The sequence below is a fragment of the Scatophagus argus genome, chromosome 19, assembly GCF_020382885.2.
Source record: "Scatophagus argus isolate fScaArg1 chromosome 19, fScaArg1.pri, whole genome shotgun sequence".
NCBI classification, from domain to species: Eukaryota; Metazoa; Chordata; class Actinopteri; family Scatophagidae; genus Scatophagus; species Scatophagus argus.
The window spans coordinates 1,357,280-1,383,073 of NC_058511.1; the positions used below are offsets into that span (position 1 = coordinate 1,357,280).

Here is a 25,794-nt window from a genome sequence, read left to right on the forward strand (position 1 = left end):
TTCTCTTAACCTTTGTGACCCTGCAGTCCCACGCACGCCACCCAAGAACATCCAGGTGTACAACCCCACCCCCAACAGCCTGAACGTGCGCTGGGAGCCCGCCACAGGCCAGGTTCAGCAGTACCGGGTGGCTTATTCCTCCCTGACCGGAGTCAGACCCACCGAGTCGGTGAGTAACCCTCTGCAGGCTGTTAAACCGCAGACTGTCATTAGCAGCAGAATTTGCCTGAAGGGCGGGAGGAAGTGGTTTCCCCTCAGGTGGTTGTCTTCACTCACAGCAGAGGGATGACAAAAAATAAACTCTGCTCTGTTATTTTGCTCTTAAGCAGCTACAAAAATCTGCTCATGAGATCACTTGATTGATTGCAAATGAAGTTTTTGCAAAGGCCACAGGTCAGTTCTTGTTGGAGATAAGTGAAATTACATTGGGGTTAAAGGGGAATTATCTCACTTCTTGTACCGCTTGTTTTAAGATAAAGACATTATCTTGACAGATAGAGCCACAAATAATGATTATTTTCCTTATCAACTAATCTATTGGTTATTTTTCAGGTTTTTCCTTTTTCTTGGTTGTTTGGTTAGTCTTGAAAATGCCAACATGATAATTCAGATGTCTCAGAGCCTGAGGTGACACCTGTAGATGTCTGACGAACACTCCAAAGGCCAAAATATTCAATTTTTAGTGCAAAACAGAGAAAAGGAGGGGATACTCGAGCCTTAATTGATCACTGGACTAATTGTTTCAGAACCAAGTTTAATAATCTGCTGAATGAGATGGATTTGCGACTTTTTGGTCCTGACATGAGGCTTGCAGGTCTTGACGTCAGACTTTTTAGTGCTTGACTTGAGACTTGCCTCTTGTCTCTGGATTGTCACACTGTTCATCTGCATGTTGACTGTGGACTCAACAGTGTTACTAAATTCATAGCACCAGGTTACATCTGAACCACTGAAATGAATGCGGGGTCCCAGTTTTCAAACAGGTCGGTCTTTTTCATGGAAACCACAGGTGGTCCCTTTTGGTGGTTGTTTGTTTCACTAAGTGTTGGTGTTGCACAGATGTTTGAGCAGCTCTTTAATATTGAAATCATAACTTCTGAGTCACGCGGAGAGAAAAGGGGGCTTTGTATCTCCACAAAGAGTTTGAACTCGGTGGATGACTCACTCAAAGCTCTTATGGGTGAAGTTTTTGGAGGCTTTGATGATTTAGATCTGCTTTGATGGTGCTGTGAAGCTAATAGAGCTTTACAGTTTATTATCTCCCATACTTACCAAACTGAGGGGTTTATTATCTCCTGTGGTCACCATTTCCTCTGTCTGTGTTCACTTCTGTCGTGGTTCATTTTAATTAACTTGGTGTTTGGGTCTGAAAGGAACTTGGGTTGACAAAGGCATAGAGACGCAGATAAAACACGAAGACGCACCAAGAATACTGTTGATGATTTGAGTGTAATTGATTAGCAAAGTTTATTAACCAGGTGGATTAATGTGCTGAAATTAAAACTGCAGTAGGAAAATACAACCAATGAACTGCGATCACTGATGAGGGCTCAGCTAGGCTAACTAGACAACCTTAGCCATTGATCTGATGACAGTCAACTGTCACACTTGGAACTTTTAGAAAGCTTGTTCAAAGTGGTGAACAGCATATTGATGGATCACTCAATTCCACTCTGAACACAGTAATCACAACACCTCTTAAAACATCACTCGTTACCCAGAAGAACTGAAATTCTTTGACTCCAAACCTCAATGAATTTGAGAGCGGCTCTGCCATCAGGAAATGACTGTCCAGTTTAATGTAATTCGCTGTTCTGAAAGGCTAACAGCCAGTCCATTAGCTGTAGTGTTGAGTTGACTGGAAGGATTTGACCCCAGGCCAGCAGGCGAATACGTGCTTCCAGTTGTGGGATCTCAACCACATCATCACTGAGGAACCTGTTTCGTGGCCCCGTGTGCCAGAAGCTTTGGGTCCTGAATCCTTTGAGTTGTTTGCCTTAACCAAAACAAAAGCTGTGGACGAGGACAGACTCAACCGGTGCATAGGTTTCCCATGATGTAACACATTTTTATGGACCACAGATCAGCAGAGGATAGATGCCGTGATAATCCCAGTGACAAGAGATGGTCTGCAGTCCTCGTTGTTGTTGAAAACACGTCGAGTCTGAACCTGCTCTGAGCGGCTGACAGACTCTCTCCAGCCACTTCTCTGCAGTAACTGTTTATCCGTCAGTCCACTTACTGAATGAATGATTTGTTTGGCGTCTGACCTCCCAGGACTTTGTTAGTGTTTCTGGAGAACTTTGGCAGCAGGATGCTCAGGGAGATAACTGGATATGGGATGAACAGTGAGGTCATTATGTACATTATCACTGCCAGATCTTCATGTCATGCATGAAGAGGCTCATTTGAATGTAGCTTCTCCACTGTGGGTGCTGGGATGATGATGATGATGATGATGATGATGATGTATATTTCTGACCCCTGGGCTTATTCTCTATAAAGGTCCTGGTTCCAGGAAATATTAACAATGCCTTTCTGGACAACCTGATCCCGGACACTCCCTATTCAGTCACCGTCTCCGCCCTCTACGCCGACGGAGAAGGATCGGCAATCAAGGGCAAGGGCAAAACACGTAAGTTCAACAACAATGTGACATGCTGAGTGCATGCTTCGACCAACTTCCGTTTCTGTTTCACAAGTGCTCTGTGCTGTAACAGAACACGTATGTACTTATGAAACCGGAGTGACATTGAAGTAGTCCCATCGACAGTTTCACGGTTGATCCACTGGTTCACCTTTAATTTATAATTTAATCTATAAACAGAGTACAGGATTAAGTGACTTGTGGTGAACTGTGGTGTGAAGAAACTCGTTTTAATTTGGTGTGTTACTGCTGCAGTGCCACGTGCTGGTCCCAGGAACATGCGTGTGTTTGATGCCACCACCAGCACCCTCACCATCGGCTGGGACCACGCAGAGGGTCCTGTGAGGCAGTACAGGATCGCCTATGCCCCCATGGCCGGAGACCCCATCACTGAGTTTGTGAGTGCACTGCAAAAATGTCTGTGTAGCCAAAATATCTCTCTCTAAGATAAAAGGTTAAGAGGAGATAGTTTGATAAAGTGTAGTTTATTAGTTTTACCAACAATGAGAGATTAATGTCAGCTACAGACAACGTTTTGTGTTCCAGATGAGATAATCTCTTGATACGCTCTTGATGTTCACCATTCGCCGTGATGTTCCATGTAAACTATGTGGTGAGGTCACATGTCAGGATTCCCTTAGCTCGTTCAGGTTATAAATCACTGATTAGTGAGACTAATTACAGGCTCTGTTAAACAAACAGTGTAATTTGGGCCATAACAACATTATTAATGGTCCTAAATAACGAGTTGGACCGGTGGTGGAGGCCGGAGTCGGCCCAGCTGCACTGCCCCTCTTCTTATTAGAGAAGCACCTGTTCAGTATGAGTCAGCTAACTGCAGCGGAGGGACGGTAATGAAAAGGATTTCTCCGGACTTCAACTTTCTACAAATGCATGCAATTATTACAATTTAGCATCTGTGGCCAGTGGAAATGTTTGAATAGAGCTTCTATAGGCCAACTGAACTGCAGTTCTCTGCTTCAGAACACCTGATTCCTTCCTGTTTATTGGAGACGATTCTGCTGAAGCAAACAAAGCCAAAGACCTGGAAGTTGAAACGGTGTGGAGCAACATTTCAAAACAAAACTTAGGACAGATTAGTCTGAAAACTGTTTGGATTTGAAGTTATTGATGAAAGGATGTCCGGGGGCTTTTAGTTTTTTGCATGTACACTCATCAATCAGTTGTACTGTTGCAAAAACCATTTTTTTCCTGGTTAAAATCTCAAAGCCCCCAGTTTGTCAAAAGCCACCACAGAAATCCATCTGCTACTGATTTAAAAAGAATTGCAATAGACTAACATCAGTGTTGTTGGTGAGTGGATGTTTGTGGACAAGCTTTCACTACCAAAAACACCACACATGAGGAGTGAGAAGGCTGGCAGGGGACTGACGGAGCTCCCAGTCAGCCTAAATGAACAGCAGTTACCCGACTCACCCACCCACACACGCCTCAGGAAAACCTGTGAATGTGAAACCCTCTGACCCGGTGCTGTATTGGTCCTCAGACTGTGGTCCCAGGGAACAGAAACAACGCCATGCTGCAGAATTTGCTCCCCGACACCCCCTACAACATCACTGTGGAGGCCATCTACGCCGAGGGCCCTGGAGGGTCCCTCAGCGGCGTTGGACGGACAGGTGAGATGACCATCTTGACTCATGTCACTGTAGTTAGGTGTGTAAAACAGATGAAAATAGACTTGAGTTGTATAAACAGCAGCTTTCTCACAGTATTCTAGATGTCTGCAGTCTTTGGTGTTTATTGAGCCACAGAAGGTGATAATGTGTTGAAAAGTTAGATACTTCAGCTTTCACAGCAACACAGCGAGGGTCACAATTCTGTCCTGCTGTTGGTCAGCGAACAAGGTTCAGAAAGTCGGATCCATCTGTTACCAGCTTTATTTCATTCTTCTGGGATCCCCAAGCTAGCTGTAAAGAGTCTGCTGTGGCCTGTTGGAGATCAACTTCCAGTGGAGATCTGGAGCTTTGAGGAGGAGATTGTGCAACACAGAGACTTTGATAACTTAAAGAGAGAGTCTCTGCAGAGTAATCTGTCAATAAAAAGAGTCAGAGTTCACACTGAAAAAGATGCTGCTCGCCCACACACCAACAGACTGTGAAAATAAATACAGTCCACACTCATTACTCAGCAGTGCCAACACGTGTTAGCATGACATGTTCGGACCCCGGAGGTCTCACACGAGACCAGCTGGGAGAAACAGTAGAAACACAAGAATCTGTGTGTGTGTGTGTGTGTGTGAAATATTCATACAGCAAGTGGTTCAGGTTTCATGTTTGATTGAGAACATGTCTCCTGTTTTAGGAGTGGAAACAGAAAACTTTCACTACGTTATGTTCAAGTGAAAATCTAATGATACTGAAGCTGTTTCTTAAGGACATTTAAAAAAAAATCTCCTTTTTGCAATGGCAAGAACCATTTTAAAAATTCCTGATAGCACAATTTTCACATGATGCTCCTTCGTCTGCATTTCATTGCCACATAAGGACTCTTTTCTATTTTGGTGACACGGATGAGCTTGAGGAAATGATACTACTGGCATGTGTCTCCTCTCTGTCACAGTGGGCCTGCTGAGTCCCAGGAACCTCCGTGTGTCTGATGAGTGGTACACCCGGTTCAGAGTGGCCTGGGACCCGGTGACAGCTCCGGTCCAGGGATACAGACTGACCTACTCGCCTGCAGGTGAGACGTCACATCAGCCCTCATGTCGTGCTGCTCCCTGTGGTTTTCCAGAAATGCTACTTGTGCTTTTTAAAATCAGATCTCGTTCTGAAAACTCCTTAAAATTGACCCAACTCAAGGCCCACTTACTGGCTTTTTGCTGAACTTTGAGCTGCATGACGTGGTCTTTGGAGATGGATCCTCTTGACATGTGAGCTCAGTAGCTGTTAGGACTTCAGCCATGTGTTGGCATAAGGCCTAAAGACTGTGTGATACACACGAAGGAGCTCAGAAGTGGCCCTTGAGTTGGGATTGTTTTGTCACTCGCTGGGTGAAGAATTTGTGTTTCAGTGTTAAACTTGGCCTCTGCAGCAAGTCTCCATTTGCAAAGTGCTTCCCAGATAGTTGTGACCTCTGTGCAGGTGGCGAATGTTTTTGATTGGTTACACGATGACAAGGAGCTCAGTTATTCTCTCTCTCTGTTTTCATGTTGTTGCGTGCAGGTGTGACCACGGCCCAGCCCATAGATATCTTTGTGGGCGACGTGACCTCTTACACTGTGCACAGCCTGCAGCCTGGAACCACCTACGATGTTAAAGTGGTGGCTCAGTACACGGGCGGCACGAGTGCGCCGCTCGCCGGACAGGGAACCACACGTACGTACACTAACTGTACACACAATTTGCGTTTTTGATTTGTTCAGTTTGGTGGAATGTGAATTTCTGTCCTCAGTGTACCTGAACGTGACCAACATTGAGACCTACAACGTGGACCACGACAAGTTCTGCATCAAGTGGACTCCCCACCGGGCGGCCACATCGTACCGCATCAAGCTCAACCCTGCGGACCGTAAGTCCCCACTGTTTGCTTCTGACCATGTTAGAAAGTTTTTACAGTGGACAGACTCTTCACCTCCATCAACAGGTCTTCAGAGGTGAGAACAGCTGTAACAAAAAATTACATTTTTTCACAATAAAACCCCCATAGATTAACTGCACCTTGTCGTGGCGCTCAGCATGGGGCTTGTTTTTCAAAATAAAACAGTTAGCTAGAGATGGACCTGGTTTTTCAAAATGACAGCACTGGACAATAACTCTGTGTTAACAGTGAACTCAGGATGAGGTAGTTGTTTCAAAATAAAATCCGAAGACTCATGTGTGCACCTGATGACAGCGGTGTGGTCCACTGTAGCGGCTGGACTTTGATCGGAGGTGATGGATGCAGTAATGTGTGCAGATGTTTGAAGGCATCTCCAGATGAGCTCATCTCTGTGGTTACATCTTTCACAACGTTTAGCAGATTGTGTGTTTATCTTTAGTTCCCCTCTTTGTGATTATTACTCACAGCAGGATGCAAGTTTTGGCTGGGATTGAAAGCATCCGACCACCAAGTTTTAATTGTGTCTCTGCCTGCAGAAATTCATTCTTTTCAATTTCTACGGGGTCTTTGATTCCCATCTGGCTCATATTCATACATGGACACGGGTTAGCAGGTTAAAGACAAGGAAAAACCAGGAAGAGCGCATGCATATCTGAATATCTGTATGGTAGTCATTAGCCATTCAGGCCACCATGACAGGGCGTCAGAACGAGTTCTGCTAGCGTGACAAAGACGACGGCAAGTTAATGACCATCCGAAATCTGTCCCAGTGAGAGGCAGCAAACGGTCCAACAAACCAGTCAACTGTTTGTCCTCAGATGGAAACGCAGCCAGCGGTGGGAGATTGCGATGAGATGAGTGAGTGGAAAAACTGTGTGAGGCCGCGGGTCTCTCTGATATTTCCTCAACATTTTAAAAGCCATGGAAACTCTGGTGGCTGACTGCGAATGAGCTGACGTCCAGCTGAAATGTCTCAGAGATTTTATTTTGTCAGCATCACTCTCCGTGTCTTCTGTCTCGATAAACAAGGGCCACTGTTTTGGAGAAGCCCTGACCAAGAGGCCAGTGTGTTTTCCCAGAACAATTTATACTTGGTGACTTCGACCTGAGCTTGTTGATGTTGCAGAGCTCTTTCTGAAGGCATTGCATCGCCTTCATTCGACAGAGAATGATGACGTTAGGATCTGCTCTGTCGGGACGCTGAAGAGCAGCCGTCATCCTCTGTGGCAGCTGCCCCTGCACTAAACACGCTTGTTTGTGTTGACCAGAACATGCAGTGTAAATAGGAAGTCCATCACTGCCCAGACATCCCAGAGGAGGGTCAGTTGTTGGGTTTGTTCATCGCGTTCACAAGGATGAGAGCTTTGTAGAGTTGAAGCCGCAGTGATTTATTAATATTTCTCTGTTAGCAACATCAACAGAAAATATGGCAGCAGCGACAGAACTACAAATTTGGCTCAGAAATACTGGACAAAAATCATTCAGTTTAACTTTAAAATTAGTTAGAGAAATGTGTTGTAACAAATCAGATGAGATAAAACAAGAAAAGCAGCAACTCATGAGAAAAGGCTGAAGTTGCCAGCAGCCCAGCTGTTTTTTTAGTTTTAAAAGCCAGAAATGTAAGCACCTGGGGAAGCAATCTTTGAGTCACTGCTAATTCTCATTAGTGCTATCATACCCCTGGAGATACATATAATGAACTGGAGCTGCAAAGTCCCATCCAGGACAAACTGTGACTCACACAAGCCCACACTTCCCATGAAAATGTTTAAATGAACAGCAAGTCGCCTGCTGAAGTGCCTCATTTACAGTTTTAATACGAGCACTGCACCACCAGCAAGCTACGTTCAGCTTCAGTCTGTTAATCTGGGATTCATCTGAATATACCCTCACTGACGGGATTATGGCCAACCTCCCACAGCTTGACTTAACTGAAGTGGTCGTGTGTGCTCAGAGCGTGTAAAGCAGTTAGTCTCACTGAGATGTTTGTGTGTTTTTATTTGGACTTTTAGTCTGATGATTGCTGTCTAAAAACCCTCCATGTTTCCTTCCTGTGTAGCCTCCAGCAAAGGCCAACATGAGATCACCATCCCCGCCGGGCTGCCTCAGTACTGCTTCGACGGACTTTCCCCTGACGCTCTGTACACGGCCACCGTCTTCGTTCAGACGCCGTATCTGGAAGGTCCAGGAGTCAGCGCCAAGGAGAGAACATGTAGGTGTTTCTCCAAGACCGAGAGCAAGCTGGCTTACTCGAGATGTTCAGCAAGTGTCAGCTTAGTTAGGATAAGTTGAGATGTGAGAGCACGATGAGATCATGATGTACCTGCAGGTCCGAAGCTTTCAGGTGCTGTGTGTGTTCTGTCATTACACTCGCTGACTGTGGCCCAACTGAAGGACTCGCATCTTTCACTTTAGTGAAATTAGATATATCACAATCTAAGTTCCAAATGCAAAATATGACTGTAGTAAAAGTACAGAAGTATTATCAGTGAAGTCAAAGTGGACTTGCCTGAGATATTAAAGACACATCAGTGAATCTTACAAGTTATCAAATGAGGGCCAACTGCAGTGAGATGTTCATGTTCTGTGTGTTGTCTAAACCAGCAGCTCCCACAACACGCTGAGTCAAAATGTGACCCGTCTGAATGTGTCTGAGACCTGAAACCCGGTTCAGAGCTACGTCATGTCACAGGACGGAGCCAAAACAGTGACTTCATCCTACGACATGTTTACCGCTCTGTATTTGTTACGGATACGCTGACTTGTAGCTGTCTTTGTTTCTCATAGTGGTGAAGCCAACTCCAGTTCCAACACTCCCACCAACCCCAGCGCCTCCACCCACCATCCCCCCAGCATGGGCAGGTAGGTGTCTCATGATGTTTGTGTTTTTGTTTTCACGACGGCGCCCCCTGTCTGTGAGGATACCTAACAGAGGGAATATGATGGATTTTCTCAGAAAGAAGCAGCAGACCGTCTTATCTGTTAGCTCAACTGCTGTCGTGGTTTACTCAATAATCCTGGAAGTTTAAGAAGCTCTTCTGATACATCTTCTGTGCACCACTAATAAAATATTAACAATACATTTAAAAGTCACAGGAGTTTTCACTAATTCTTATTTCAGTTTCTCATTTGCATGTATTTCACCTGGACAAAGATTTTGCAGAGTTGAGTGAACTGAGAAGTGAAGTGAACGTGTTAAAACATGTTCCCAGGACTACATAATGCTGCGCCACATTCAGAAACACCAGTTCCAGCATGGCCGGCATCCCAAAAGCCCAAAAAGCACTTATGGGACTGAATGGATCCAGTCTTTTCATTCAGGCTCAGCTCTGATTGGAAACTCCTCAGTGCAGTGTTTTGGCCGAGGTGAAGGTTTGAACGCCGCCTCTCTGGATCGACTCCGTGGGTTAATGGGCGCCACATGTACTGCTGGGCCTGTCGGAACACGGCCGTTAAGAACCAGCACCTTAGGTGTTGAAAAAGGAAAGCAGACCAGTCCAAAGAATCTGTTTGTGTCGTCCGGTGTTGTGTAAAACTTGTTTATAAATCTCCGAGAGGATAGAGAAGATTACAGAGTGCACTGCATCACATAAGGCAAAGATTATTCGAAGCCGAGTTCGTTTTTGTCTGAGAGGAACCCATTAATGAGAGCGCTATCCTTCTGGTGACCAAATGTTGCTTGTTTTGTTTTGCCAGTATTTTTATTTTATTCTTTTTATCGGTGAAACCTTTAATTACTATACTATACTCATCTCGTCATTTTTCTCAATCGTTTTGTTTTGTTGCACCCTTTCAGCTGACTTTTTAATGCTCTCCAGCTTGCAAACAATAATGATGCCGTGTGTTGGTGCCATTTTCTCTGCTGGTGTTTGTGACGCTGCCCTGAGCTCTGGCTTGTGGACTTTTAAAGCTCCACACTGACTTGTTTTCTTGCCTCAGTTTGCAAAGGTGCCAAAGCAGATGTGGTTTTCCTCATCGACGGCTCGTGGAGCATCGGCGAGGAGAGCTTCAGCAAAGTCGTGGACTTTGTCTCCGGCATGATCGGCGCCTTCGATGTCATTGGACCCTCGGGAATGCAGGTTTGTATCTAAATGACTTCATGCTACAGGTTTTTTATTTGCACAAATAAAATCTCATACAGTAATGAAGCTCGCTGGATGTGTGCAGCTCATTAATGTGCTTTCCAGTACAAATAAAAGATTCAATCAAGTGTGACCATAAACATCCGACAGCAAGGAAAAAGTGACAGGAGGAAGAGCAGCAGGCACGAGAAACACAAGACAGGAACTAAAAGTCCACAAAAGAAAGACGAAGAAAGTACAAGGTTCCACACTTGAGAGTAGAATTTATTGAATTTAATTGTACTGATACTAAAATGTAAAACAGTAAATTTTTCGTATTCTCTGGAGACTGAAGCTATTAATCATACATGCATTCATACATATTAAATATTTTTCTTGCGTTATACAATAACATTCTGTTGCTTTGTAGTTCTTGTGTGTTTTTCCAAAGCTTCCTCTGCTGGTAAAGTCGACCGTTTTCTTTTCGTAAAATCACTTTCTGTAGTGATGTGGAGCTTCAGTACGCTGAAGCTGATTTCTGATGTTCCCGATGTGGCTTTCCCACCAGGTGTCGTTTGTGCAGTACAGCGATGACGCCAAGACCGAGTTCAAGCTGAACGCGTATAAAGACAAAGGCGTCGTCATGTCCTCCCTTTCTCACATCCGCTACCGAGGAGGAAACACCAAGACAGGTTGGGTCACACGCCACCTGCCGCAGGGACGATCACAGACATTCGTCCAGTGGTTCTTCTGACACACTTTTCCTCTGTTGAGCAGGAGTGGCCCTCAAACACACCTACGAGAAGGCCTTCTCTGTTGACAATGGAATGAGGAGAAACGTCCCGAAGGTGGTCGTCGCCATCACTGACGGGCGCTCTCAGGACGAGGTGAAGAAGAATGCTGCCAAGCTGCAGCATGCAGGTAACAAGCGTTAGTGATCACCAGAATGTACTGCAGGATGTGTGACCTGAATCCTCATCTGATTTCACAGATGATCTGATACAGTTATGTGTCACTGCAGACAGTAAACTGCTGTGTTACCCATCCAGTCTGTTAGTTTGTATTCTGACCGTGTTTCCTCCTCCTGTCGTCAGGCTACAGCGTTTTCTCCATCGGTGTTGCCGATGTGGACTTTGTCGAGTTGCAGGAGATCGGCAGCAAACCCAGCGAGAGGCACGTCTTCGTTGTGGACGACTTCGATGCTTTCAGCACCATCAAAGAAAATCTGATCACCTTCATTTGTGAAACTGCAACCTCATGTAAGTTTGCAAAATATCCACAGCAACATGAAGAGCCAGGAAAACATTTGAGGTTCTGATCATCTTCATTCTTTGTCCCACAGCCTGCCCCCTGATTTTCCTGAACGGATTCACCTCGCCTGGTCAGTGTAAACGATGACTCAGGAAGCTGAACTCACGAAATGCTGACATTCACTATGTGCAGAAAACTGAAATCCCTGCCGTCCTGATGTGTTTCAGGCTTCAGGATGCTCGAGGCCTTCAACCTGACGGAGAAGACCTACAGCTACGTGAAGGGCGTCTCCATGGAGCCAGGCTCCTTCAACAGCTACACAGCATACCGACTCCACAAAAACGCCTTTGTGACTCAGCCCACAACGTGAGTCGCACATCATGCCACTCAGACTTCACTTTGTTTTGTCTTTAGTTAGGTTCAGCAGCCTCATTGTGGCTCTTCTTCATCACCGTTTCTCTGGGGAGTGCTCAAACTGCTGTAGATTTAAGGTTGATTTTAAATGTGAAAAGCTGCTCTGACCTGACCTCATACTGACTCACAAATCAACCGTTGGTGTCTAAGTTACGCTTTGTTTCCAGAATTCACCGCTGAGATCAACCAGCTTGTACTCCCGCAGCTTCGCGGTGACGCTGCAGATTTGTTTTCACTGTTTATCTTCAAACACGTCCAAGCTGTTCATGTCTCCGCCCAGCTGTGTCCAGACTGTATGAGCTCATTCTCGCCACTAAGTGGGTCAGTGGATTTACGATGCTCTGTGAGGTCGGGGCGCAGCCTTTCAGACAGCATTTCAGTCCACTCACAGCAGGCCTCCGTCAGGCCACTGAGTGCAAACCCAACCGCAAACTCAAGCCGTGTTCACGCTGGCCACCTCCCAGTCCCATATCCAGAGCACCACATGAAAACAGCTTGACTTCTGACTGGTGACCAAGTGTGACTTTCCAAAATGTGTAGTGACATCAGAGGGACAAATGAGAAACATCCTGCTCTGATAGAATGAAATCAGCCAGTGGTGGAAAAATGATTAAAACCTTTTTTCTCGTGCAGAGACAGCAACATTACATTGAAAAACGTTTCAGTGAAAAGTAAGAGAAGGGACGATGGCTTTGGGAGAACAGATTTCATGTTTATTTCATTCTTTATTTCACCTCATAACCTGCAGTTTGCGTCACGCCTGAGGCTGTAACCAAACTCAATCTGACTGACATCACCTGGCAGCAAACAAACAGTTCTGACTCTTCAGATGGTCAGACTTTTAGGGAGAATTGTGTCCAATCAGATGTGTCCATGTGAAAATCAAAGGTTCATGGAGCTGAAAGCCAGTGGCTGCTTAGTCTGATAAAACACATCATTAAAATCATCCTAATTCCTGTAGACCAACATGGACCACACCAGAACATATGATTCGGCTCTCAGATGTCCCTTTACCCCATTTCTATTTCCCATCATCCCTTAGTCAGCTGTGAGCCTCACTGTTTGATCCAGGAGAAGAAGAGCAATGCCACAGAACATGTTTACTTCATGTGTTGTCTCTTCTTGTCTCGTGAACAGGGAGATACACCCTGACGGTCTTCCCCACGCCTACACCATCATCCTGATGTTCCGGCTGTTGCCCGACTCGCCCACCGAGGCCTTCGACATCTGGCAGGTGTCGAGCAAAGACCACAAGCCGGAGACGGGCGTCACTCTCGACCGTAAGTACCAGCCTCCCGTCCTCTGCTGTGTGTGCCGTGAGAGCCGGACGCGGTGGCGTGGGAGGGATGTGCTGCAGCTGGGCCTCGCTGTGTTTGAGTCGGGTATAACGAGCCGGCTGTGCCCACCGGCTGCTCCGGTCTCGGTTTGATAACCACAACTCTCTCGTGTCATGGGGAGTTCAGCTGGCTCTCGTAAAGCCTTGGTTTCAGCCTGTCAGTGGGACTCTCCGGTGGGCTTCAGCCGAAATCCTCAGTGACATTTTGCTTCTTGAATAACAACCTTTGGATGACGCTGAAGGCAGAACCAAACTCTGCATTACTGAAGAAGTTGACAGGTTGACATTTTGGGAAAGAATGCTGATTTGCTTTCTGGCGGAGAGGCTGAGGTAACTTGCGACCTCTTGTTTTCATTGAGCTGAGCTAAGCTAAGCTAACCATCTTCTGGCTTCACCTTCATATTTAATGTACATATGTGAGACTGACTCCATTGAACTTTATGTCAAAAAGTGAGGCATATTTTCCTAATGAAACTAGCTTTAAAGAATAACATTTTTCCTGACATCGGTATGAGTTTTAAACATAAACTACACGGCACTTCCACATTAAAACAACTAGATCTTTGTTTTATATTTTGACATATAATACATGATCCCAAATGTTTGCAGCAATAAATTTTATTCCAGCTAATGGTGAGTTTCGCTTCGTGTTGCTAGAAGTCCTGAGTTAACGTCATGTGAGTAAAACTCCAACAGCGATGGTGGTTGTTTACCAGTGAAGACAAATAGCTGCTTATGTCTTAAAGGATCAGTTTTAAAGCTTTGATTCATTAAACGGTGCTTTACATTTAATCTTTTTGAATTTTAGGTAAGCTTTAAAACTTGGTGCAACATAATGTAAATTTTCTTTTGAAAGAATCTCATCTCTGAAGGAAACAAGTCACAAAAAAATCCAAAGCATAAAAGCTCCCAAACGGCTTTGCATCAGGGGCTGCACTTTGCTCCCCTGTTATGTTTTCGACCTTTGCATGATTATATTAGAGTTGCAGGTAAAGTCCAGGTCTTATTTTCAGCAGCTTGTTTTCAGCACAAAATGTTTTGTGTTCTTTCAAGGCGGTTTCTCTGAATCTTGAGGAGGTCGGTGTGTAACGTCTCTGCTTTCGTCTCTCTGCTCAGCCTCCAAACAGACCGTGTCCTTCTACAACAAAGACGAGCGCGGTGAGATCCAGAAGGTCACCTTCGACACCGATCGAGTCAAGGGGATCTTCCACGGAAGCTTCCACAAGGTAAGAGACTGTTTATCTGGGCTGGATTGATGCCACACGATGATACGGAGGCCGAGGTGAGAAACAGCTGCCGTCGATCACACTGAGCGGGCGCTCTGACAGCAGACTAAACACACCGCAGAGATGTTAAAAACGTTTCCAGTGTGGCAGCGTTTTTCCACGCGGTGGTTAAAGTCCATGTGGGCGTTTTTCGGAGTTCAGTCACATTTTAAGTCGGATAGAATGAAGCTGAAAGTCGAATGTGGTTGAATTATATAAGATTTTTGTTGGTCCCGGCCGTGACACATCAATTGAATCGCTCGACTTTGTTCTGTCTGGATGTCCTGAGGTCATACAGATACTGTGGATGCCTGAGATTCCAAATGTGTTGTATATTACAGTCGGAGCAGCTCGCATGCAACTACAGACGTGTTCCTGAAGCGTTTTGAGGGCTCAGACAAACAGATGGTCTCTGCAGGTTGTAAAACTCACCCAGAAACAGTTCAGACTGTCTGATGGAGTGATGGAGGTGACCGTCTGCATTGGCCTGATGGTATGAAGAGATCAACAGACGGTCGCATTGGTCTGCTGGTTTACTGTGTGAATTCATGATTGCATCTGAGTTACTGATACTTTATCTCCAATAAAACTTGATTAAACCTACCTGACAACACTAATCCTGGTTTTAAATGCATTTCAAGGTCCCCTTGCTGACATGAAAAATATTTCATCCAGTCCACAGCGAGATAGGTTTTTCATCCGTTTGTGTATTTGTGCCCTGAAAGTGTCATGGACGTCCTCCAGAATATGAGAAATGTGGTGACGGATTTGGACAAGAAGTTTTCCAGGATTTATCACAGTGTTGGAAGCTTTGCCTCACATGTACCTGCATTGTTTTTGGGGCAGAGAATAATTTATCATTTACCATCACATTTACCTTCACATGTACAATAATGTAAGGAATTTGTGAGTTTGTTGTGTCAAGCAAAGCACCAGACATCTCAGTTCAGCCTCCGTCCTCGTCTGCTGTAAGGAATAAACTTTACTGTGCGGCAAACTGCAGCTCAAACTAATGACATCAAGGCCTTTCCTGCCTGGTGAGGTTTGCTCTTTTGTCAGTGCTGATGGTTGAGTTGTTATTACACGACCTGAAACAAAACTCTGCTGCTAAATAAAAACACATCAGTACGTCTGTCAAAGGGCGTGTGATGGACACCCGACTTGAAGGGCCGTCTTTGTGTTGCTCTGAAGGGAGACTGTTTGAGCTGTAGCTGTTTCTCACAAAGTTTTCAGTTTCAGTCAGTAAAAACAAACCACTTCTGTGACTTGAATGTCGATTCTTTACTTTAGCAAGGCGCTCACTTGAGATTTAACTCTTTTTCGAGAGCCAAAATGGCAGCATAGTTTCATGAGGATCCATAAGCTCTTCAGAGAGGGGAGACCATTAAAAATGCACTGCAGTGCCTGCTGGGACGCTCGCCTGGAAAATGTTGGGTCACCGCTATTAAACAATTACATCAGAGCGGCTGAGGAGCCAGCAGGGAGGCGGCGCTTCGCCTCCATCCATCTCCCCTCTCGGCTCAGGAGGAGTTTTGGATGGCAGGCGCTCAGTCCTGCCTCTGTTGCCTCTGTTGCCTCTGGTAGCCGACCGCAGGGGAATTAATGCTGCTCTGTGGTTTTACCTCCCAGCATGCCTCTGTACACGGCGTCTGGTGCAGGGTGAAACGTCAGTGTCAGCAGGCACTGGACAATCTGGCATAGCAGAGGAGAATAGCAGTGATTTAGATGGCTTGCTGTTCTGTGTAGACGCCTGATAATAACTGCTCCTCTGGGCACCTGTAGCCATCATTTATTGTGGATGCAACATGTCTTTCACAGGAAATATGAAGGCAGTTGTGGGATGTAAAAAGAGACTTTGAGTAACTTGATGATCCTGTTTGTAAAATCCAGATGGGATTAAAAATCGGTTGGCTTCAGATTTATTCAGAAGAATTTTTCTGTAGAAAGCCTCCAGCGTGTGTTTCAGTCGTGATGAAAATCTTTGGCCCTTCAGACATGATGGGAGGTGATGCAGGTCTGATCCCTCAGGGTGAAATTCTTCTTTTTGCTGTGTCCTCCCTCCTTCAGAGAGGTCAGAGGTCACAGTTGGTCATAAACCTGGAAGCTGCCAGGAGCTCAGTGTCAAGGACGTGTCATCAACGTTGAACCTTTGGGTTTTTTGGATTTGGATTTTTTGCTCTTTGTGTTGCTGAAGCCTCCGGCAGTAATAAAAATAACTGGCCTGAAGAATGGTTTTATATTAATGGCCTGGACTGAACTTCACAGCTGACTGAGATATTTTGAACCTGCTGTCAGTGTGTTGCAGAAGAATGATCGTGAGTTGACTGTGAGTTGACGTGTGGGTCTGTTAGGGAGCTATGATATGTTGTCAGCGAAAGATGGCGGGAGTCCGCCACTTCTTTAATCTCCTTCCCCTCGCAGCATATTACCAACCACCTAACTCAGCAGCAGAACTCTGAGATCCTCCCCAGATGTGTTTAACAGCAGCCACTCAGACCTGTTGTGGATACCTGAAGGTTTTTGTAGCCTCTCTGTGGTCCCGTGGGGCTTGACAGGACCGATCCTCCCTGCGAGCTCTGTGTTAACCATCAGACGGATGATTTGCAGAGAAGTAGATTAACTGTCCTGCCAGCAGCTGAGCTTCCAACAGGGGTTGTAGACAGCAGAAAACAACACAACAAAAAGATGCTATAAGTCTGAAGACCTGACTGGTTCGTCTGGCGTCCAGCTCTGCTGACTGAGAGGCTGCTGAGCTGAGCCTCGTTGTCCACAGTGACTCCCCTCTGGATCCGAGCTCACAGTCCAGGCACAAAGTAATGAGTTAAAGGGCTGCTGGCTCCACGGCTAACTGAACTAACCGTAGCTACTGCTGCAGCACAGTGAGCAGCAGCTGGAGGTTACGCTTTTTGGTGTTTCCTTCGAATTCTGGTCATGTTTTACAAGTTGGGCCTTTTGAGGCCCAACACAGGCAAGACTGTGAGTGTCATGAGCAGGTAGAATTAGAGGAAAGGTATGAAGTGAGGAAGACTGAGTGAAGACAGGCAGGATGTCTGCTTCCGTTTTATAAAACAAAAGGGTCACTCAGGGAAGTTGTAGCATCCCTGCCCCGACACAAGATATAAACAGTCGACTTGTGCAGACCAATGGAGGCCAGAGCTTCAAGTTGACAGGAGAAAGAAGGCGTGAAACTTGACTTACTGGCCCACTGACCCCCAGTCAGAGAAAACTTTCTGCACAGAGTGAGCGTGTAGAACACTATTCTCATGTTCATATATATGTAAACATCTCCTTCCAGCAGCCTGTAAGTCAAACGCTGCTTCCAGACATCAGTATGACTGATTAAAGGTGCATTCCAAAGCCCTGTGAAACACACGTCGTTATCACGTTCATTCTTTATTCAGCCAGTTTGCCATTTTTCTCTTGCATTTAGCCGACTAGCAATTCCTTCTCTTATGCTTTTTTTTTTAAAAGGATAAGGCTTTAACTAATTTGTGCTGACATGAAAAAAACGGACACGAAGCCTATAGATTAAGTTTCATCAGTTTCTCACGAACTACTGGGTTTAATCCAATTCTCTTGGAAAAAAATTTACAGAAAAAATTTAACTGTAATGTCAAATCAAAATTCAAAGTGAGGCTCCGAAGATTTCCAAGGCTGGGAGAGCAGCTTGAAAAATGAAAAGATTTTGGTGGGTCTGGTGCCAGTAATAGCTGATATTATCAACGAGAGGGAGATCCACACGAGGCTGATACATCAGTTTGAGTTTTACAGAACCATGTATCAGAGTCTCATCCAAACCTCAGAGGGTTTTTCAGCCTGCTGAGAAGAAAAAACAGAGTTTTTCCACCGTTGGCCCGGACCCGATCACGTTCAAACACTGTCAGTTTGATCGTTTCAGTGCTGTTACTGGAGACTCAGGGTTAAAGTGTTGAGGCTGGAGACAGGCTGGAGCTTCACCAGTACCTGCCCACTTCATGAGAGCTGCGCCTGAAAGTGTATGTGGAGACATGTCAGTGTTTCCGTGGTCTGAGAATCATTCCTCTGCAGACCCACGAATGCTGACTGACCGCAGGCGGCGAGCGGCGGCTGCCACAGCTGGCAGTGGCCAACCCGTGGCTTTGTACAGCAACGTTTTCCCTCCTCGCAGCTGGACTCGTTCTGCCCAGCCTCTCGGGGGGAAAGCTGTTGTAAAGGCAGCGCTCGTGGCTCACCGCAGAATGACATCATGAGATGTGGCGAAGGAGATCTGAGTGAGGGAGAGAGTTTTGTGGTGGCGTGTGTGTGTGTATGGCTGAGGTGAATTCACTGTGGCCTCAGTTATCTAACGGTCAGAAGTTGAAGTGGTGTCAGATGCCACAACGTGCCTTCTAGTGAGATGCGAGGAAGGAATTTTGGGAGATGTGGCTTCCAAAATATGATGCATTTTGAGGTGTAAAACGACTGCGTAGACGACAACATCCTGTAAGGCAACTTCAAAGTGAAGACAGTTAAAGTTTTTGAAGAGCATTTTTGCTCTCGATGCTGATTTCAGTACCTCAACTCAAAAGTCTGATTTCAATTTAGTGCTCGCTTTCCTCACATTTAAAATATGTAAACTTCACATCTTGATTCAGAATCATCAGCTTGACAAGACCGAGTGTAGCCGAAACTCGATTCTGGACACTCCGAAGTGTCGCTGTCCCCAGTCAAGCTCAGCATTTTCACCAACGAATGATTCACTCAGCCCACAAAGTTAACTCACATAAAATCAATTAGTGACTGACAGCCCATCGATCAGTACTTATTTTCAGCAGATATCCTGAGTTTAGATGTTGACTTTAGGGCAGTGTCTGCTGTGTCTTTAAGTGCTTTCTAGGTTATCTATTAAAGAGGAGCACACAACAACGTGGAAGGTGAAGAAGTTTTATCGTGAGGTTTCTCACAGGAACAGGAAGCAGTTTGGGTGAATTTCTAGCATTTGATCCAGACTTTAGCCTCCTGTGGTGGAGCAGCTTTTCCTCTGAATGAACAGAAAGAAACGCTGGTTTTCCTCTGTTACATTCCAGCAGTGCTTTAAATAAACAGAGCTACAGTGGAGACGATGGAGGACATCCACCCTGAGCTCAGCCCCCACCAGCACTTAATAATTTGCAGGCCATCGGGATAAAAACCAGGCACAAAACTTGGTCTTAGAACAAAGGATGTGCCAATAAAAATCTATTCTCTTTTTGTTTTCCTTTCCTCTTCTTCCCCTCCCTTTTCTCCCTGAAGCTCCATATCCTGGTGTCATCCACCAGCGTCAAACTCAACATCGATTGCCAAGAAGTGGCTGAAATTGAGATCAAGGCTGCTGGAAACACATCCAGCGACGGCTACCAGGTTCTGGGCAAGATGTCCAAGTCCATCGGCTCCAGAGGAGAATCGGCAACAGTAAGTCAGCTCTGAACCGCAGCAGAGAAAGTCAAGTTCAACTTCGTACACAGTTAGCATTTACTTTAATGTGAAAATAGTAAATAGGATCGTGTTTTTGAAGTCCGCAAATATCCCAAACATCCAAACAACAGTTAGATGGAATTAAAACCCTCTCAGATGAAACTATATGACTGTGGGCTGAACAGCGACCTCTGTGGCCAGAAGTGGTAACTGCAGAACAGAGGATTGCATGTCATTGTCACGTTGTCATTCTGTTGACTCCCTTTATGGATGTCATTATGGAGTCTGACTTTAACTAGAGGTCTGAATCAGAACGCCAGCGTTTACAGGACAGGTCGTCAGTGTGGACTGTGTCGAGACCTGACCGACGGCCAGGGGGCAGAACACACCGAGCAATGCACTGAAGTAAACTGTTTACAAGAGTTTTGGTTATTAAATACAACACAAATGCTTCAGCAAATGTCGTTGTGGATTAGACTTTAGCCAAGACAGAGCTGCTGACAAACCAATAGATTTAAGTCTGATCAAACAAGATGTTTAAATGTAACCACAGACTAAACTGGTCTTAATCTGGAGATAAAACTGTTAGTCTCTGAAGCTAACAAACCACCTCAGTGGGGTGTTGCTAATGTTAGCTGATGTTAAACCTGAACTCAGTGTGTCATTTCAGCGAGAAAACGTACCATTTTACTCATTTAAATTACTCTGAACTCGCTGCTGAAGCTGAACGCGGCTCGGGCTGATAACATCAGCCATTAGATGGGACCAACAGAATCATTCAGATGGATGTCAAAGTCTGATTAGCCGTCAGCGATGCTGCAGTGCGAGCCGTTTCCTGTCTTCCCCTGATGGGACTCGGCTGTGCTGTCTCTCTGTGTGTCCTCTGGGAGCTCAGAAACACATGTACCACAACACCATGTCCATGTTTTCTTTTGTTTCCTCTGCACAGTTCCAGCTCCAGATGTTCGATATTGTCTGCAGCCTGGGCTGGACCAGCAGGGACAGATGTTGTGACCTCCCGTCGATGGTAAGGGAACCTTTTAACTCCAACTGCAACTTCATTTTAGCCTGCAGCCAGCTGATGGTGACGTCTGCAGCTTCCACTTTGCTGAAAATCAACTGTTTGTATTATAAATGCAGTTTGGCTTGTAGGCTGATTCATCATTTTGAAGATTTTGTGGATTTTCAAGGCCTGATTAGACATGTTGGTGGTCGTTATTTTCATTTTACATTTGAAGTAAGAAAAGAAAATGAAAATGACCAAAGTGAAACTCAATACAAACCAAATCCTGAAATTATTTGGATCCAAAAGGAGCCCCGAAAAGTCTAAACCTCACATCTGCTTGTGTGTTCGTGTTTCCTGTTTGTGTGTTTGTTTTTCCATCTGTGGAGCACCTTATAGACCCGTCCCCGTCTGGTTCTCCTCAAACATGTTTGGAGGAAAGCGACTCAGGAAAACAATGCAGAAATGTTTAATGACACGTTTAGGAGCAGAAGTAAAATCACGGCGTCCTGACAGTGTTTGTGCTGCAGGTCCAAACACTCGGCGTGTCCTCGGTTCTCCTGCAGTCGGGACTCGGCAGCAGATCAAAGCAGCCGCAGTCAGAACTGGCTCGAGTCACAGAGGAAAATAAACAGGCCGTATGTGATATGCAGGAGTGTCGGAGCGATGAAAGGACCGCAGGGCCTGAGATACGACACAAAACATCAGCTGTGTTCTCGGCCTCATCCCAGTCGGTTGTCACATAAATTCAATCCAAACATCTTCATCATTTACAAAGAGAAGAAATACTTAACCTTTGGTGTGAAAGTGTGCTGACCTGCTGTTCCTTCTGCAGGGATGAGCCACACAGGATCTGGATCAGCAAGGCTTTTGTTAAAACAACACAAAGCTTCCTTCTTCGGACTGAAACAGGCTTTACTTCAGCGTGTTTGACCCTTAAAAAGCTTTAAAGCTCATCGCTGTGGGTTAAGTGAGGCTCGAATTAAACCTGTGTTCACAACAAGCCGTGCAGATCTGAAACAGTCTGTTCACGCAGACGTTACCTGCTGATGTGCTGCAACTTTAACGGAGAGAAAACACAAAACACTGAATAGACTCCAGTGACGAACATAAAACAAGCAGCAGCCTGACCGCACTGTAGAGAAGTTCTCTCCTTGTCCGTCATCCCTCACACGTTAGAAAAAGCATTTCTGGTGTTTCTCAAGACCTCAGCGAGGCCACAATGAGCCACGTTTGTTTGCAGGCAGTTAAGAATTTGGCCACCAGCAGCAGTGAAAGTATGAGATTTTTAAAAAATGCAGCACAGTGCAGGCCGTTGTTTGGCGGCTGGACTCTGGCCTGTCTCAACGCGAAGCCTTCTCGCTTCAGTCCCAGCAGAGATCTCCAGAGACGCCGTAACAAGCGAAGCTTTGTCTGAACGCAGCACGAAACGAAAGTGAATGCAGCACAAACGTGTGAACGCTGACTGCAACTGATGTTTGCTCATTTAATGACTGTAAGATCAGACTCAAGTTCTGAATTCACAGATGGATTCAGGAGCCTGTAGCTGCTCTCACCGCACACACACGTTTTGTTCTGGTGCCGTTTTGTCGGCTCCAGAAAACCATCACATGAAGGCACCTCGGCTCTGCCGTTTGTTTTGTGCGAGAGTTGGACCAGCAGAAATGTTTCAAGCTGTTTACCTCTGGAGTCGAAATACGTCACACCAGCACACTCTACCAGTTCAGAACGTCTCCGTAAACACTGTGGGGCCTCTCGTTCTCGAACACCTTGTTCAGATGCTCGCTCTCAGTGGAAGTGACGCAGACGCTGTGGGACGTTAACTCGACCCCTCGGCCTGCAGCTGAAGTCTGTTGACTGTTTTGTCTCTTCACATTTTGCTTGTTTCTGACTGTTGAATCCTCTGTCTGTTTGTCCACCAGAGAGACGAGCTCAAGTGTCCTTCTCTTCCCAACTCCTGCACCTGCACGTCGGAGGGCACCGGGCTGCCGGGGCCTCAGGGGCCAGTGGTAAGAATCAGTTACCTGACAGCTTGAACAGTATTTCTAAATTAGATGGTTTTTGTCACATACGTTCTGGAGGAAACATAACGGCTTCTTGGGTTATGTTTACTTGTAGACTTCACTGAGTACTTTTTACTACTACTTTTCAATATCCAAGTACAATTTGTCGGTAACTGTAGTCGTGATGGAGGACGATCCTCACCGAATAGATGACTGAAGTTTATTCACTCAGGTTTATAAAATCAGCTCTGTAGGTAGCTCTCTCACTCCTGTGATCGAAAACGTTGACCTGAAGCTTTTCTAATAAATAAAGAAATACAGCAAGGATTCACTGCAGGTTTACATTCGCAACTTCAGGTTAGCTCCACTTCCTGTTTAAGCCTTTGGACATTAAAACCTTTCCTCATCGTGCAATCCAAGCAGCATTATGTTTGTTTGTGCCTGCTGTCGGAGTTGATCAGCAGTATTTAAATGTAATTTCCAGGAGAGCAGGTTGGATTTTACATCCGAGTGTAACGCTGCTGTGTCAGGTCTCTGGTCAATCGCTCCGTGAGTTTTACTCCATTAAAGCCATTTTACTGAACCCGTGGAGAACCATGTGATCCCTCCATGCTTTTTCCACTGTGGTCTCTCTACTTCTGCGTATGTAAAAGCTCTCTCCTGTCAGGTTATTTATGGTTATTTACACACTATATGTTGTACAAGGCGGAATCCGACGCCATGCAGCACATTAACCACAAGGAACGTCTTCGCGAAGCCTCGTAAAATGTTTTAGGAGAGGATAGAAGGTAAACGCGGGTGCAGCGTGGCGACGGCCGGCCTGACAGTCCGACTGCACTCGTGGCGGGATGTGGACCTGACTGCCAACAAACCCCATATAGAAGAGTCATCGCTCAGGCTCGAGTTTTAGTAAATAACATGAGTATGGTTCAGAGTGTGAGTAACAGTTCTGCTTATTTAACAAGTTGATGGGTTTTTTCAGGCTGTTTTCACACCTCTGGTTTGCTCCTTTATCTTGGTGTAATTCCTTTGGGCAGGTGTGCAGTCGCACTCAGGTGCTTGTGCTGGTCTGTGCTGAGACCCTTCGAGAGGAGGTGGTCTTGGTCTGGTCCTAAACAAACCCTGGATCAGTTTGTTTGTGGTGGGAACGTGACCCGACTCAGTGCTGTTTTTTTCTTTAGAAGACCATGAAATGAGTCTTCAGATTTTGAATTTTCTGGGTGGAGCAGATTTGGTGAACACACAAGCTTCTTCCTGTTTTTACTTTCCTGTTCCCTTCTGACCAATGAGCACACTGAACACTGTCACATGGTTTTTTTTCTCTGAGCGAGAAAAGAAACCAAACGAGGCCATAAAAGTTTACGTACTGATCAACTGATTCAGAGCCGAGCAAATGAACTGCAGGTGCAAAAACGCTGAGTCACTGTCAGTGAAACCTGATCGAAGCACACAGTCATGATGAAGCGCATTGACTCGAGTTTTTCGTAGATTTTATTTTGGGGACTTCATTGCTTATGGGGAACATCTGAAGCAGTTGATTCCACTGTGTTCAGGGGGTTCAGTCAGTTTGTCTGTGATTTGTCTGTGTTGTGTTAACATGACGAATGTCCCTCCTCTTCCTCCTCCTCTTCCTCAGGGCGCTCCTGGCGGCAAAGGTCCCCGAGGTGAGAGAGGAGAGGCCGGCACCGCTGTGAGTACCTTTTGACATCATCTGAAAAACTTCTTAATCAAAGCTACAGAAAGAAAAGCCTCTGACAGATCTGAGCGCTGCTTCAGACGCTTCAGTGGAAACAAAAGATTGTTTAAAGCACAACAGCTCTGAGGAACATCTGATTCCACTTATCGAATGCGTGTTTTTGCTTTTCCTGCCTGATATGAAGGGGAGGCTCCTCGTCTCCTGTTGGTCTTTTCCACTGATTGCAAAAGTGTTAAACATGAAGAGGGACAAGAAATATCAACAAAGAAATGCCTCTGGTGTTTAAATGTTTCTTATCCTTCTTTCTTCATTTTACAGGGGCCGATCGGCCCGCGGGGAGAAGCTGGACCACCGGGGCCCATGGGTCTGCCTGGCCCTCAGGGACCCAGCGGGCTGTCGATTCCAGGAGAGGCTGTGAGTGCATAAACACACCTGACACACACACTTTTAAATCCCAGGATGCCTCGGCGCAGTGGAGAGGGATTATTTTGGCAGTTTATTATGAAGGGAATTTACAAGCTGGGAGTATCTGTGGCAGAGATTCACATTCCTTTGTGTCTGAGGGGAAGACGTGATACCAGAGAGATGCGAGACCTGCTAATAAATCAGTTTGGATTGGAGCAGAAACGTTTTGCCACGGCACAGACAGCAGGAGAAAGTACACAAGTCCAGTACTGTCCTCTGCTTTCTACTGTGTACTGCACTGCATGTACTCACAGCTGCAGTCGTTGCCTTGCAGACTGCGATTCAGGAGAGGAGACGGCAGATCATTTATGGGAAGCCTTTTGGAATAATAACGAGAATTTGAAACCAAACAAAAGCAATAACATCAAACACTCCATGAAGCACATTTCTAACCTGCCTGCCTGTCAGCTTTGAGGTTAGCGTGACAGCATAAAGACCTCGTCTGATTACAGAAGGTGTTTGAAACGCTTGACCAGAATAGTCACACATTCTGTCATTGGGTTATTTATGGATGAAATTATAGAGAAAATAACTGAATCTCATTTTTAGACTCTCCGGCCCAACATATTTGACCTGGACTGACCAGCTGTAATCCACATTCTGATGGAGCTTTCACACCTGTTTCAATGTTTTTGGCCTTGTGCGCAGTAATAACAATAATGAGAACCTTTATTACTAGGGCA

The 25,794-nt window shown here is 45.6% G+C and overlaps 1 protein-coding gene across 5 annotated transcripts in view; it reads left to right on the top strand.

Moving 5' to 3' along the window:
• Window positions 1–25,794, top strand: part of col12a1b (collagen, type XII, alpha 1b) — a 104,640-nt gene that overhangs the window by 70,491 nt on the left and 8,355 nt on the right. For 4 of the 5 annotated variants that reach the window (XM_046372281.1, XM_046372282.1, XM_046372283.1 and 1 more), the window contains 22 exons: window positions 27–169; window positions 2,506–2,635; window positions 2,903–3,045; window positions 4,155–4,284; window positions 5,228–5,347; window positions 5,830–5,982; window positions 6,059–6,175; window positions 8,265–8,417; window positions 8,993–9,067; window positions 10,145–10,284; window positions 10,835–10,958; window positions 11,044–11,187; window positions 11,361–11,525; window positions 11,609–11,647; window positions 11,745–11,883; window positions 13,069–13,211; window positions 14,384–14,493; window positions 19,783–19,941; window positions 20,894–20,971; window positions 22,870–22,956; window positions 24,587–24,640; window positions 24,965–25,060. In XM_046372281.1, coding sequence (XP_046228237.1) covers window positions 27–169; window positions 2,506–2,635; window positions 2,903–3,045; window positions 4,155–4,284; window positions 5,228–5,347; window positions 5,830–5,982; window positions 6,059–6,175; window positions 8,265–8,417; window positions 8,993–9,067; window positions 10,145–10,284; window positions 10,835–10,958; window positions 11,044–11,187; window positions 11,361–11,525; window positions 11,609–11,647; window positions 11,745–11,883; window positions 13,069–13,211; window positions 14,384–14,493; window positions 19,783–19,941; window positions 20,894–20,971; window positions 22,870–22,956; window positions 24,587–24,640; window positions 24,965–25,060 — 2,642 coding nt within the window. Of the gene's footprint in view, window positions 1–26; window positions 170–2,505; window positions 2,636–2,902; window positions 3,046–4,154; window positions 4,285–5,227; window positions 5,348–5,829; window positions 5,983–6,058; window positions 6,176–8,264; window positions 8,418–8,992; window positions 9,068–10,144; window positions 10,285–10,834; window positions 10,959–11,043; window positions 11,188–11,360; window positions 11,526–11,608; window positions 11,648–11,744; window positions 11,884–13,068; window positions 13,212–14,383; window positions 14,494–14,873; window positions 15,047–19,782; window positions 19,942–20,893; window positions 20,972–22,869; window positions 22,957–24,586; window positions 24,641–24,964; window positions 25,061–25,794 lie in introns of those variants that run through there. The other variant, XM_046372285.1, reaches the window with a different exon arrangement.